General features: G+C 32.5%; 1 protein-coding gene across 1 annotated transcript in view; it reads right to left on the minus strand.

Moving 5' to 3' along the window:
* The window catches only part of LOC146997107 (uncharacterized), a 41,133-nt gene extending 24,449 nt beyond the window's left edge, over positions 1-16,684 (minus strand). The window contains exons 1-3 of the mRNA XM_085817806.1: positions 15,871-16,684; positions 14,966-15,804; positions 6,585-6,664 (exon numbers count right to left, since the gene is read on the minus strand). Coding sequence (XP_085673932.1) covers positions 6,585-6,664; positions 14,966-15,804; positions 15,871-16,684 — 1,733 coding nt within the window. The remainder of the gene's footprint in view (positions 1-6,584; positions 6,665-14,965; positions 15,805-15,870) is intronic.
* Between the last annotated feature and the right edge of the window lie 298 nt (positions 16,685-16,982).

Here is a 16,982-nt window from a genome sequence, read left to right on the forward strand (position 1 = left end):
TTATAAGAAATTGTTTGGTGCATGCTATTCTATAGTGGAAAAGATTTGATATCTGTAATACTTTTTATACTATTACTCATACTAGATCATCATACCTATTTTCTGAACTGGAAATATTTTATGCTAACTATCCTGAACCACTGTAAACAGTTCTAAATAGTTTAACAAGAAATGACTCACACACAGAAATTTCAACATTACTAGAATATGAAATTCAAAGTTCATCATTAACGTTAAAATAATTAACTTTTACTTTTATATGTGTCATTCTATAAATTTTCATTTAAATCATTGCTAACATAAACTGAAACACAATTTAAATTTCTGCAGGTAAAATATGCATGAAAGCATAATTGTATATGTATATGTATATCAATAATTTTTAAGAGATTAATGAGCTATAATGATTTATACTTCAATACACTAATATGCATGTTTACTTTCGAAGAATACACATATACGTTTATATGTATGATACACGAGAAAGAAATTTTGCATATATAAAGAAAACTTTTATTGCGAGAAAAAATGTAATCAGTTTTTTTTTTTTTTTTTTTTTTTTAAATGCTCAGAACGCACGTTCATATAATGTCCCACTTTCTTTCCAATTCGAAATACGCGAATCCACCCTCTTCGTTTTGCTATCTCGTTCGATATTTTTCGAACCAAGAATGCGATAGAAGCATAACTCAGGTTCCTTGCAAGCTCGTGATTTACACTGATATACAAAACATGCGGTCTGTACTTCTTTTTAAGCTATACATATGCCCACAACAAAAAAAAAAATAAATAAATAAATAAAATAAAACGTTTAATTACTTTTCGATCACAACACGCTTCACAAACTAGGTAGCATTGTCAAAAGTAAATACCGAGCTTTAATGTTTCCACCTTTTAGCCACTAGATGGCGTATCAGAGCGCTGGAATCGCGGATACCTTTCCTTCGCACCTATGCTTGATTTTTCGCTCATCCGTGCAGAAAGACTTAGCGGGTGCAAAACAAGACATCTGTCTACTTTGTCCTTTCTCTGTTATAGCTGTATACAGTAAAAAATTCCTTTTAAACGTCCGACGCCGAGCCCCTTGGCGCCATGGAATTCTGTCGTTGTACAGTTGTGGATTTCGGAAGATACTCGAGTAGTACTTGTAAGCCGGCCGTGTTTTCGGAGTCGCTCTATGCTGTCACCCGTATAGTAATATTGTAAATACATTATATAAATACTGTATTCTATTTCTTTAATTTCCTGCGGGCAGGGGGGTATTCGTTTGGCCGCCCCTGCTTTGGGGGTAAGTTAATACTGACATAAATAAAATCTTACATAATATTAATTCAGGGGAAAGAAACTGATTTCAAGTATTTTGCAAGACATTTCTTGAATTTTTTTCCAAAAACTAAGTTTGCCCTTAAAGAGGCTAGGATATGAAGCTCTAGCTACACTCATTTTTATTTCTTAACTGAGTCTATAAGGATGGATTTTTCAAATGAAATAGCGTACGATGAATTATTGTTACAATCCCTAACCACTCGTTTTTCCGTATCTTGTTGTGGTAAATAATTTTACAAATTACTAAATTGTAGTTTCAAGACATTTGTAGTATATTTCTTTTAATAATACTGCGTTGTCTCTTTTTGCCTCAGTGAATTTCATAACAAATTTAAGCTCCCATTTCTCATAAGGTTGATTTGTACAAACACTTCCAAACAAAGCAGGAATTATACGATAAATATGAGAGTTTACTATGGTACATAAGTGTTAATGCATATCGAAAACTAGTGTGTGCCTTTGAAAATTAAAAATGATGTCTTCTTCTTGCTCGAAAATTTTTCAAAAATAATATGACTTAAAAAAAATGTTCCTTAAAAACGTATTTAGTAAATAACTGTTTCTTACATTGCAAAGATATTTCCAAATGCTTTTTAGTTATATATGCACATGGGATTTTTCTATAGCACTGTTGCACAAATTGATTCAATCATTATCGAAGCTGAGAAACATTTTCATATATCATTTCAGAACTATAATTAAATATTTTGTTAACACAAGAACAGCCAAGTTTAATAGAATGAACTTAAAAGCTACAGCATGCACAGGGTTATGAAATATTAACTCATTCTTCAGAATTTCAGATCAAGAAGAATTTGAAAGTGGTAAAATGAAAGTCAGCAAATTCCATAGGAATCAGATGTCAAAACTGAATACTTAATAATAGACAATAAACAGAGACATATTAGAACAAGCGTATCTGAAACATTTGCATGGACCCATGAGCAACAAAAAAAGGTAGTAATATAATAAAGAAATAATCTTTGCACAATTTTTTGATTTTTTATACATGAAAAGTTACTTATTGGGTGCAAGTTGGTGGTTTTCACACCTTTATTCCAGAAAGATACCCAAACTGTCAATATTTATTATAAATTGGTACAACATTATCAATATAGCCAAACAAAACATTCCTTAAAATACAAATTTGAATTATTAAATAAGCAATGAATAAAAAAATAAAATACATGCTTCTTCAAATCTTTCCGTTATTCTTTTGCAATTTTCTCCTCCTCAAGGACAAAGCTATCTGTTTTTGCATAAAAAAATGGTGGAATTGCTCAAAACTGGGTTCGTGCAACACTCGACTATGGAGGAAAAGAATTTCCTCGTTGTTTCATTTAGAAAATTTTCAGCAAAATTTTGTGTTCTTGCAGAAATTTTACACCAGTATTTTCCATTGCTTGCAAATGCTACAAGGCCATAGTTTAAGGCAAAAAAACTGTTCGACTTTGAAATCCAACAAAAACGAAAAGCACAAAATGGCAGAATTGCTTAACTGAAGGATTATTATACCCATGGTTGCTGGACGAATGATTATGCACTACCACAGAAAGGAAAAAAAAAAAAAAAAACCTCAAATTTTGACTTTGTTCAAAGACACTACAAGCTGCATAGTGGCTGCATTGGACCATCAAACACATAGTCCAAAATTAACATTTTAAATATATGACACTGAACACATAAGCTTACTGAAATCTAAATTCTAAGCATTCTCAACATTAAAAAAGCAGTTCCAGAAGTTAACAAGGAAGATAGAACTACTTAAATCCTAGAATACCAAAGTTATCACAAAACAAGATATTTCACATTCCATACTTTTTACAAAAATGCAGTGAAAAGTGGATTACAGTGAAAAATGTAAATGAAATTTCCAGTCAAATGAAAATGTTCAACATTTCAAGCATTTCGTGACATTACCTGAATGGGAGGAATGTGACATGAATACAATTTCTTGATTCAAAACATTATAAGCAGTCATTACCTTTTCACAGTTCGAACACGCCATTTTAAATCTTTCATTACTAATTAAATACCAAGAATAAGAATTGTTTTAAATCAGAAATACTTTAATCAGCCTGCATATGTGATATGAAATACTAATACATATCGCACAGAAAACACATGTAGTGGGATATACTAATGGCATGATTTCGAGGAACAAATTTCATGAAAAATAAGTCTGTTGTATTTTGCACTAACATGATGATAAAATGACTTCTGAATTATCTCTCAAACATGAAGTTTTAATCTTGTGGAAAGAAACAAATGATTTATTAAGAATTGATATGAAAAGCCAAGTTAAATACACCTCATAGAAAGACATTTCTTTATAGCATGGTCAAGTCATTACTACACAAATGAGTAAACTTTCTTGTTAATCTAGCTTTTTAACAAAAGACACTAGCCTTCTATTATTTGTAGGCATCCACGTTTCAATTTTTATAACATTTAAGCAATTTCTTACATATGTACCTCATGGAGTTTCTCTTCTTGTGAATAAGTATATGGTTGTTTAAAAGATGTTTGTGAGTTAAGGACTCCTTACATATATTACACACATGAGGTTTCTCTCCTGTGTGGATAAGTACATTTTTGTTTAAACTGGGTTTGTGAGTAAATGACATATTACATATATCATACACATAAGGTTTCTCTCAGGTGTGGATAAGTTCATGTTTGTTTAAACTACATTTGTCAGCAAGTAACTTATTTAATATCTCACACTCATGAGGTGTCTCTCCTGGGTGAATTAGCATATATCTGTTTAAATTCTCTTTTAGAGTAAATCACTTGTTACATACCTTCTTTTAGAGTAAATGACTTGTTGCATACCTCACACACATGAGGTCTCTCTCCTATGTGATTAAGCATATGTCTCTTTAAATTTCCTTTTTGAGTAAGTGACTTGTTGCATAACTAACACACAAAACATTTCTTTCTTGTGTCAATAAGTATATGTCTTTTTAAATCACCTTTTACAGTAAATGACCTGTTACATTCCTCACGTGCATAAAGTTTCTCTCCCGTGGCAATAAGCATATGGGTTTTTAAATGATCAGTTTGAGCAAACGATTTGTTACAAACATCAGACACATAAGGTTTCTCTCCTGTGTGAATACGCACATGGGTTTTTAAATGACTTATTACATATCTCACACACATGAGGTTTTTCTCCTGTGTAACTAAGCAGATGGCTTTTTTAAAGTTCCCTTTTCAGTAAATGTCTGATTACATATCTCACATATATGAGGTTTCTCGCATTTATGAATAAGTATATGATTGTTTAAATAACTAGTTGGAACAAATGACTTGTTACATACCTCACACACGTGAGGTTTTTTTTCCTGTGCGATTAAGTATATGCATATTTAAAATGTCCTTCCATCTAAATGAACTCTTACATGCCTTACAAATCAGTTTTTTTCTGCTGTACGTATATGAAGATGTTTCTCTAATGAACCATATCATATCTCGCTCACATGGAAGCGGTGTAGCACCAGGGTGCCTGGGTCAAGGACGCTACCCCTTGTTGAACATGTAGGTTGTTTCGAATGTTGTCATGAGTAACTAACATAATTTTTTTTTTCAAATTATTATGTTATGATTTTTAGTAAAAGGAGAGTAGATAACTGGTAATTCTAGAAGAAATAAAGTGTGCGCAGAGTTCCAAGACCCAAAAATGCCATCTGGGAAAGCTGAAAAGGGAAACAAGCTGGCTTTAACCCGAGTCTAGAGATGCATATAGCATACACATACTTAAGAGGTTAGCATAAATATATTTCAGTTGTTCAATTGCCTAATTCATCATGAAGTTTTTGATTTCGAACGTACCAGGCCAAGTTGGTGATCTGTCTTAGGGCACAATTTTGTGCCTGCTGGATCTCTTTCCTATATGATTTACATTAATATGCATAGTATAAGACTCAATACAGTTTTATAAATAAGCAACTTGTTATCTATTGAAAGTACACTGTTTGAAGAAATTAAGGGGTTATGTGTGGGTGCCATGAGAGAGTTTTACTGAGGATCACCCCAAGATGAACCATACCATACGTAGAGAGTAATAAAAAGTGATTTTAAAAAGAAATGCCATAGACAGTCCTGCACTGCAAAGGATATTTTTATTCTTACTTTTGAGAAATTATGTGCCGATGGCAGTATACAGATTCCAGTTCAAATAATTTTAAACCGTTTTTGGATGCTGTTAATGAATTTCGCACAAAACAATCCAAAGACACAAAGGTAAGTCGATATTTCTTTGCCGTACTGCACAGATTAGATAATCTGCATATTCGTGCTTTATTTTGATTTAAAATACAGTTTATTTAGATTATACTTTTTTGTTTTAGCTATGTTTTGGATGACATTTTACTTGAGAGGGCACTGCACAAAAACAGGAATAGCACCAAAAAAAAAAAAAAAAAAAATCGCAACTTTCGTTAAGTTGGGCCCCGAAATAAGTTTTTTCTATCAACACAAAAACAAAACAACTTACAGTGAAAAATATGCTTAATAAAGTGAACAAATAAATATAAAGCTTTGTTTTTTTTGTAAATTTTTATACCATTTAGATCATAAATGCTTTATTATTTGATAAGTCATTATTTCACACTTTTAATTTTATAATTCCCAACTGCCTTCTTACTAGATTTAGGAAGATGTTCTAACATTCGAAAAAATTCCAAATGCGGAATCGCACAAGTCCCAACATCACACTTTGTACTGCATTTACAGCAAATAGTGAAGACAATTTTCACAATACTTTTGAAAAATGCCATAAGAAATACTTCAAATAAATCTTGTCTGTATGCCTTACTTAGTAAAAAAAAAGAAAGAGAAAAAAACTAGTAACTCCATTACACATCCATTTCTTGGCTCTAGTGTACATTTGGTTCTCTTTCAATTGGCGAGAAATTTTGATTAATTTTGGCGATAAAACCCCCATTCTGGTCACCATGATAGTTTTAACTTTTAGCTTCCTAACTTAATTTAAGTGAAAATAGATTGATGCACTCATGGAAAGTTAAGGAAGTGCGCAATGCCTAGTTTGTGCGATTCTCTGATTTTTTTAAAGTGAAAATAGATTGATGTGTATATGGACATACTGTTTGTGCAATTCTTTGACTTGTTATTTTGGTTTCATGTAGCGGCCATCTTGAAATTGTGCTTTTCTGCTGCCGATATTGGCATCATAAAAAAATCACAAAAAAAAAAAAAAAAAAAAAAAAAGGGTGTACACAATTGTAAACTTTTACCCCATTTTTCTTGTATTGTCATTGTTTTCTTTGACTGCTACGCACAATTTGCACATTATATCACAATCCTCATTGACTTCCTACACATAATTTATTCTTCACTAATTTATTATTATTTTGCATGATTTCAACATTATCTTTTTCCATAGTGAAGCTGTAAAAAAGTGGTCCATATTCTAAAAATCTAACAGATCACTCATTTGAATACTTGTACATGAAATTAAACATAATATGCAAGACTCACTGTAGGAAATTTTAAGTATGATTGTTTTCTGACAATGTGCTATTCTTAACGGTTTTGTTTTCGGAAAAATGGCCAGAGAAATCTAATAAAAAGCAAATGAAGCATTGCTGTATGTATACAAGTATTTGTAACTGTTTTACAAATACAGAATTAATTCAAAACAATTTCCATAAATAGCATTTATTTTTATGTTAATATTTAATTATATATTGTTTTGCTTTTTTTCCTAACATAAATTTACATGTACAGTAGAATGTCCAAAATCCAGACTCATCGGGACTGCAGCAATTCCAAATTTGGAATTTTTCCAGATATTAGATTAATTTAAATCTGATGAGATGGCATGCAAAAATTATACAATTAAAAATATGAAATCGTGATTTATAAAATAATGAAGTATTTATGATGTAAAGGGTATCAAAATTTACCAAAAAAGCTTAATATTTATTTGTTTACCTTATTAGACATTTCTTTCAATGTAAGTTGCTTCATTTTTTGTGCTAATACATTCTCTTTAATTCTATAGACAGACGGACATATCTCCTGTTTAGTTACATTGTTGAAGTCCTGTAGCTGCTATTTCAAAAATTCCGACTAACTTGTCAATTGAAATTTTCTCGTTTTCAGTAACTTCTCTGTCGCTTTCTTCACTTCCGGTATTTTGGTGATTTAGAACCATACTACAGATTTTGCCATTCATTAATTGATTCATGATTGAGAAGGATTGTTATCACAAAGAAAAACTTCTTTCTTATCATCTTCATTTATTTCCGCTTTTCCACATTTCTTTACAAAATCTGTTAATTGAAATATTTCACCTTTGTTTGCGATATCTGAAAACCTTTACAATTAGCAGCTATGAAGATCAAAGTTAGCTGTCCTTCACATTACATACTTGGATATGCAATCATGAGCTTGATAACGAACAAGTTGTTCTGTTAAATTTTATCTTGCTTCTATCACACACTGAGACAATTAAGCCTGAATTGTATTACTTTAGTTATTTATTATACTTATGTCTACTTTTTGCACATGCTTAAGGCTTATCAAAGTTCTGAATAAATAAATTCCTACATAAACAGGCCATATTCCCATATATACATATACCTTATTGAGGGTTCGCGCTAGCTATCTTACCACGTGATGCAGTCTCTGTGGGTCCTAAATTCTGCGACTCGATGCCGCAGGTTTTGGATTTACATGAACAACAAATCCATTATTCTTAATTTAAATAGTCCTAAATGTAATTTTTGGGTCTATGAGTATTATCAACAAAATCTATTTTTAGCATATAGAAAGAATTTTTGGTAAATTTTTCACCGTCAACATTTTTTAGCTCATTTAATTTAATATGTAATAATCGCCATGCATAATGTCAACATAAAAGGTTATCACACTCATTTATTATTCAATTGTGTGCGTGTGATTATGGCAAAGCCTCGAGGGCTATCTACCTAATGGGGGGAGTGCCTTTGTGGAGGACTTTCTAAGGGAAACTGCTCATTTATCATTCAATTAATAACACAAAAAAATGCTTAGGCATCGCTACATGAGTCATTACTCAAGTTGTCATGTTTTGGTTGGCATCAGATCAACGATGTATCTACGTGGAATGTTTAGGTTCGAGATGTAAGCCAAGTTGCTGCGTAGCATACAAATTTACGCTAAAATGATTGCTTCTTTAATATCAAGGTATTTTATTTAGTGTCGAAGTGAAAATAAGAATTGCGACTCTCCAGATGTTTTATTATGTGCGGAGGGGGAAATTAAATGCACGTGCGTAAAGCCTACAAGTAAATGTTGTTGGTAATTTTGAGGTCCGGATTTCGAACTCTGAACTGTATTAAACATTATGTTTAACAAGGCAAATTTCATTTACATACACTTAATATTCTTTCCCTCCTAGCTTTAGTGCATATGCACTAAGTTGCATGTTTAATGAGCTAAATGAGACTTACACATGTTTAACAACATTATTTTCTGCTAATGTTATGCTTAATATCATGTTCTTTTTTCTTTTCTGGCATAAATATAAATTCCATATGCTTTATGCCACACTGCTGTTGCCAAATAGCATGTTTAAGAAGAAACAATTGACACATTTATGCTCAATATCATGTACTTTCTGCTGTAAGTATGCTTAGAACCCTGCTGATTAGCCATTGGTGACCTTGACAAGAAAAATGCAATATCACAAATGAGATGTGTGCGGTAGTAAAAGCAAGGGAAATATTTCAGCATTAACGACGTAAATGAGACTAATGCTATTTTAGTTAATATTTGGTTCCCCTTTTCTGTTACTGGGACAGGATTCAGAAATTTATGTATGTATGCATACATTTCTGAATCTGATCGCGATACCTGATGAATACCTAATATTTATATCTAAAGAGTTGCATCTTACTTTATGCAGACAAAGTTGCACAGAATGCTGAATTAAATGCATGCTGTGTAGGTATTTTTACATTCAATTCATGAGCATATCATGAAAAATGTCTTATGTCTGTGCAACAAAAACTTACATGCATAAATTTAAGAAGTTACTGACTAAATATTAAATATCTATGCTTGAAGTGCTAAATATTAAAAAAAAGAAAAGAAAAGAAAAGAAACTGAAGCATTTACAAAATTTCTCTCATACTTCCATAAAACACATATATTAATTAAATCAAGGGGGAAAAATAGTTAAAATATAAAATTTGATATATTTATATTGAAAAAAATTTTAGGTACAACTCTGATATACGCCCTAATTTCACCAAATGTGGCGATATGTGTTCTGCGCTGGTTTTTGGCGCGAGTGCGTGTTCTATGGCAACCCTGTTGACGTTGAACAATCTTTAGCTAGAGCTCGTTGATTCGCATCTGTGTCTGAGAAGATGGGAGGGAAAGATAAAATGGTAGAAGTTGTTGAATTGAAGTTCGGCAAAAGAAAATAACATTGTAGCCATCCTGTTGAGAGGTAGTGGATATTTGGAGGTGTGGAAAGAGGGTCTGGGAGATTATTTTTAATGGCTGTGCATGATAGAAGTAGGGATTAGTGATTTTATTTATTTGTGAATTTTCTGGAGTGTGTCTGGCTGTCATGTAAATACGATAGTGATTACGTGGCGGCATGTTAAAGGCGGTATGAAGTTGGTATTTCTGCTGCTCGAAAAGCATTAATTCATGGTAAGTGCATTTTATTTTATTCTTGTTCTTATTTTGTAGAATGTTATGTTCATTGGTTATTTAGTATGAATTTCTGTCGTTATTGTTGTTTTTTAAACAAAACGCTGTGTACATGGTATTATTTGAAATTTATTGTTATCATTTTACTAAAGCGAGGTGTGCGTAGATTCGTTCCTTGCCTAAATTTTGCAATTTATAGATTTTTTTTAAAGTTTAAACAGGATGCTGTGTACATGGTATTCTTTGAAATTTATTGTTATGTTAATTTATTAAAGCGAGGTGTGCGTAGCTTGTAAATTCGTTCGTTGCCTACATTGTGCCATTCGTAGACTTTTTTTAAGTTAAAACACGTCGCTGTGTACATGGATTCTTGTCAAATATTTTTGGTTAGAAACTTTACGTTTTTGCTATCTAAATTTTTTGTTTTTGTTTTGGATTTTTAGCTTAAATCGTGTGTTCAAAACGTAGTTTTTGCATGTGCGAAAACCGCGTTTTTGGAGACATTTTAGGCTTAAAGTTCGAAATATACACAAAAAATTTAGATAGTAATACGGCAGCGTGAAGTTTCTCGCCAAAAATGTTTGGCGACTTGAGGGCGCATATCAGAGTAGTTCCAGATTTTATTTTAATATCTTCATAATTTCAGTATTTTTTACCATTTTACCCTTAAGACTAAATAAACTATAAAAAAGCATTTATGATTATAATTTTATAAAAAAATACGGGTTATTAAAAAACAGGTTGAAGAACAGCAAAGTTACTTCAATAAGTTCCATGAAATAAAATTTTAAAGTAGCACAGCAAATTTCTATGAGATTCCTGCTTTACAAGCACATCTTTCCAGAAAAAGGTTTTCCTAGAATTAAAAACCATAAAAATGGTGGCAAAGTGCCATATATATTTCTAGTTTCTATTCATTTCCAAAGTTGCATTATTATGGGAACCATTTAAGACACTTTCTTTTGTATGCTTGAGATGCTTATAATGATGATTTTTGCCAAGAACAATGAGACAGTTACAAGTGAAAAAGATTTTTTTTTTTTTTACTTGTACACACCTGTTCATGCTTATAAAGTGTGCATTCTTGCAAATCAAAAATCAAATTTCGGCTAATCTTTGGAATATTGTAACAGGTAGTTTTGCGACATCTCGGTAAGGTGATAAAGGGGTTGATCTTTGGATTATGGTAACTTGCCGATTTTTTGGCGACCAACTCTGCTGCAGCAACCTTCTACTTTTTTTTCGGCGCCATTTTGTCTTCACGAAGTAAAGACAGGTTTCTTTTCTTTTTATTTACTGAACACTTTTTACAACAATCTGCTACCCGAATTACACTTATGCTAGAAATTTTATGGATCAAAACTGCTTAATTGGGAAAAAGTGCAGAATCGCAAACTCCTTGCCACGATTTTCAGAATCGCACATACATAGTAACCATGTACACGTCGACTTATTTTTACTTGAAAAAACATCCCAGAATTGCACAAAAATATCCATGCACTTCACTATATCCATGTACACTGCTTTTTTCTCATAAATTAGAAAAATTTCACGAAAATGCATAAAAATTTTGTGAATCTTTAAATTTGGTAAAAAGGACATATATGAAATTACCTGATCGTGAAAAAGTATATACCCTTTCCAAGGATGAACATTTGCACGTATAAAATAAATAAAATATCCAAAAACTTTTCCCTCTAAATTATCTATTATTAAACCTCACCTGCCAATTTATAACGCAAACATTAAAAATGGTTCCAAATACTTAGTGTCAAATATTAAAATTCTTTCCATGCACATTTACTTACAAACGTATTCCAAAATACTACAAACATATAACTCACAAAATCACGATCATTAAATTAAAATATAATTAAATTAAAAACACTACTTAAAATATAAATAAGCACATACATTAAATTAATAAAAATTAGCTTACAATCCTAATTACTTTAAACTAAATCATTGCTAATAACAATTTTCCAATGATACCATATTAATTTATTTAGTCCTTACATTTAGAACAATGCATAAAAATAATATCCTCAAATGATTAAAAATACTAACTTACCTAATCTTCTACAGAATCTTGAGTGCATGGCGGATCACAAAATGTCCATTTTCACCAGATTTCTTGCACCGCCATTCAAACTTATCTGTAATATCCTTCCTTTCACACAATCTCATTTCATTCCCACATGTTGGACATTCATACTTATCCGCAATTAAATTACACTCATACACCATTCAACCAATTCTTTTGGATTATCAGATAAACGCATTAAAAATTTAGAATTCACTTTAGATAGCGCCATGCGATCCAAAAATTAATCAACACTCTTTCACACAACACACAATGAAGCTTAATACAAAATACTATAGTACTGCAGATATTTTTCCAAAATTCCCCCCTTTTCTGATTAAAGAACTGTAATTCGTCCATTAATGTCACATGACATATCTCATGATCTCTCATTTCCCTCACACAAAATAATGCGTAATCGGAACTGAGTACTTCTCACATTATTCCCAAAGTCCTAGGTAGTAAATTTTACCACCTCCAAAATGTCGCCAAACTACCTGTTACCATATTCCAAAGATTAGCCGGTAAAGTTTAGTAGCTAGGACTTTAGCACTGCAACATGGATAAAGTCAAGAGTGTGTGCAATGCCATTTTTGTGCAATTCTGGGATATTTTTTTAAGTGAAAATAGGTCAACGTGTACATGGATGATACTGTGCATGTGCAATTCTTAAAAACACTGCAAGCAGTGGGCGATTCTGCACTTTCTCCCAATTTCGCACCTAATCTTCATCATAATTAAGCACTTTTGTTCCATTAAAGTTCTAGCATAAGTGTAATTCGGCTAGCGGATTGTTGGAAATAAATGTTGAGTTAAAAAAAAACATGCTTTTACTTTGTGAAAACAAAATGGCGCCCAAACAAAAACTAGGAGGTTGCTGTAGAAGGGTTGGTCGCCATATTTTTCCCAAAAAATTGCCAAGTTACCATAATCAAAAGACTAACCCAAGTTTCTTTCAACACTGCATAAAGAACATAGAAGTTTCTGGCTCTAGTGTAGAATTGAGTGCCCTCCGATTAGTAACAAATTTTGTTCAATTTACCATGATAGTTTTAACTTTGTTTTAGTTTCCTGATTATTGTAAATGAAAATAGATCAATGTGTACATGGACAAAGCTAAGGCAATAAACAATGCCTAGTTTGTGCAAATCTCCAATATTCTTTTAAGTGAAAATAGAGCAATATGTACATGGACACCAGGTTTGTGCAATTCTTCGACTTCTTATTTTGGTTTTGTGTAGCGACCATCTTAAAATTGTGCCTTCCTGGCACCGATCTTAGCATTTAAAAGAAATCGCAAAAAAAAAAAAAAAAAAAAAAAAAAAAAAAAAAAAAAAAAACAAGGGACACACAATTGTTAACTTCTACCCAGTTTTTGAATATATATGTACTATATTTGAGTTTCTTACCTGCATCGAAATACCACAATACTGATTCATTTTTTCAAATGTCATCTTAGGTACTTTACACACATTGCACTGCTCTACTTGGTATGTCCAGGATTTGAAAGAATTTTATCTTACAAGACCTCATTTCCCTTTATCAGTATTATATGATAACCGTATACCACTTTTAGAATGTTATACACTCGAGACATTTGATACTGCAGCTGGATAGTCGTACTGAGAATATTTCCTGATAATAGATTTCATTAGATAAAAGATATGTAAAAAAAATGGAACTGTCTAATTTGACTGCAGGTCTTTAATATTTTAACACAGTAAAGAAATCATCTAATATATTATTTCATTACAGGTTCAAGAAAGGCATCTCTATCATTAATTCAATAGCTTTCATTGATAAACTCTGAAATGTCTTTAGCACAAAGAAGATACAAGTTACAATACACATATGGGATGAAGCATTTCGCCCTGATCCAGAATTGCATCTCAGAAGTATGTCAAATTGGTAACGATCATATCATCACAACAGTACATTTTGCTAGGTAACAGATGTAACACTGAATATGAGTGCTACAAAAATCTGTGAAAAGTGATATCTAGGGTCAAAAATTCAAATTTCCGAAAAGGTGGAAGAAACACAAAACACTTCATGGCAGATCCTGAACAAAACAACAATCCCAGCTTTTTCAATCAAGGTCGGTATAAGCAGTTTTAGAGTCTTTAACGTAGGATAGATAAGCAAATGTAGCTTCAAGTCAGCATTAGTTAAAATGCAATTGAGATAAAACTTGCATAAACGTAGTTTTTTGCTTTTTTTAAAAAATAACTAGATTATGATTTATTTATATGAAATGACAATTCAAAAACTTCTCTACAGCATGAGCAGCACCCAGTTTACTTTTAAATCTAAAACTCTGCCACTAAATGGCTCTTTTATTACCAAGAATTTTCCCATCAATTAATTATGACAACATACTAATTTAACATCTCCTCAAAAGACAGAAGGCTTCTCTTCTGCTTAAATCAACGCATATTTTTTCGAATTATTCTGCTGTCCAAATGAATTCTTCTACACATGACAGATTTCAGTCTTCTGTCCATACGCATATCTTAAAAATCCTTTAATAAAAATCAATTTATCCATATTTTATACACAAGTCTTCTCTCTCGAGTAAATACGTATATGAGTGTTTAAACTACTCTTCTGATTAAATGACTTCTTACATACTTCACACACATGAGGTTTCTCTCCTATGTGACTAAGCATGTGCTTCTTTAAATCACCCTTTTGTTTAAATGACTTCGTGCATACTTCACACACATTAGGTTTCACGCCTGTGTGAATACGTGCATGAGTGTTTAAATTACTCTTCAGACTAAACGACTTTTTACATACTTCACACACATGAGGCTTCTCTCCTGTGTGAATACGCATATGGCGGCTTAAATAAGTCTTCTGACAAAAGGACTTCTTACATACTTCACATACATGACGTTTCTCTTCTGTATGAATAAGTGCATGAGCGTTTAACTTGCTCTTCAGACTGAATGACCTCTTACATACTTCACACACATGAGGTTTCTCTCCTGTGTGAATAAGCATATGGGTGTTTAAATCATATTTTCGTTTAAATGACTTCTTACATACTTCACACACATGAGGTTTCTCTCCTGTGTGAATAAGCATATGCCTGATTTGATGAAACTTCTGACTAAAGGACTTCTTACATACTTCACACACATGAGGTTTCTCTCCTGTGTGAATAAGCATATGCCTGCTTAGATAAGACTTCTGACTAAAGGCCTTATTACATACTCCACACACATGAGGTTTCTCTCCTGTGTGAATAAGCATATGTCTGCTTAGATAAGACTTCTGACTAAAGGCCTTATTACATACTCCACACACATGAGGTTTCTCCCCTGTGTGAATAAGCATATGCCTGCTTAGATGAGACTTCAGACTAAATGACTTCATACATACTTGACACACATGAGGTTTCTCTCCTGTATGAATAAGCATATGCTTGTTTAAATCATATTTTCGTTTAAATGACTTCTTACATACTTCACACACATGAGGTTTCTTTCCTATGTGACTAAGCATGTGCTTCTTTAAATCACCCTTTTGTTTAAATGACTTCGTGCATACTTCACACACATGAGGTTTCTCTCCTGTGTGAATAAGCATATGGCTGTTTAAAGTAGACTTCTGACTAAAGGATTTCTTACATACTTCACACACATGAGGCTTCTCTCCTGTGTGAATACGCATATGGCGGCTTAAATAAGTCTTCTGACAAAGGTTCTTCTTACATACTTCACATACATGACGTTTCTCTTCTGTATGAATAAGTGCATGAGCGTTTAACTTGCTCTTCAGACTGAATGACCTCTTACATACTTCACACACATGAGGTTTCTCTCCTGTATGAATAAGCATATGGCAGTTTAAAACACTCTTCTGATTAAATGAGTTCTTGCATAACTCACACACATGAGGTTTCTCTCCTGTGTGAATAAGCATATGGCTGTTTAAAGTAGACTTCTGACTAAAGGATTTCTTACATACTTCACACACATGAGGTTTCTCTCCTGTGTGAATAAGCATATGCTTGCTTAGATTAGACTTCTGACTAAAGGCCTTATTACATACTCCACACACATGAGGTTTCTCTCCTGTGTGAATAAGCATATGCCTGCTTAGATGAGACTTCAGACTAAATGACTTCATACATACTTGACACACATGAGGTATCTCTCCTGTGTGAATAAGCATATGCCTGTTTATATCATATTTTCGTTTAAATGACTTCTTACATACTTCACACACATGAGGTTTCTCTCCTGTGTGAATAAGCATATGGCAGTTTAAAACACTCTTCTGATTAAATGAGTTCTTGCATAACTCACACACATGAGGTTTCTCTCCTGTGTGAATAAGCATATGGCTGTTTAAAGTAGACTTCTGACTAAAGGATTTCTTACATACTTCACACACATGAGGTTTCTCTCCTGTGTGAATAAGCATATGCTTGCTTAGATTAGACTTCTGACTAAAGGCCTTATTACATACTCCACACACATGAGGTTTCTCTCCTGTGTGAATAAGCATATGCCTGCTTAGATGAGACTTCAGACTAAATGACTTCATACATACTTGACACACATGAGGTATCTCTCCTGTGTGAATAAGCATATGCCTGTTTATATCATATTTTCGTTTAAATGACTTCTTACTTACTTCACACACATGAGGTTTCTCTCCTGTGTGAATAAGCATATAGCAGTTTAAAACACTCTTCTGATTAAATGAGTTCTTGCATAACTCACACACATGAGGTTTCTCTCCTGTGTGAATAAGCATATGGCTGTTTAAAGTAGACTTCTGACTAAAGGATTTCTTACATACTTCACACACATGAGGTTTCTCTCCTGTGTGAATAAGCATATGCTTGCTTTGATTAGACTTCTGACTAAAGGCCTTATTACATACT

This window comes from Stegodyphus dumicola, chromosome 5 (genome assembly GCF_044657685.1).
Source record: "Stegodyphus dumicola isolate Sdum_Otavi_A_Nest chromosome 5, ASM4465768v1".
In the NCBI taxonomy this organism is placed as follows: domain Eukaryota; kingdom Metazoa; phylum Arthropoda; class Arachnida; order Araneae; family Eresidae; genus Stegodyphus; species Stegodyphus dumicola.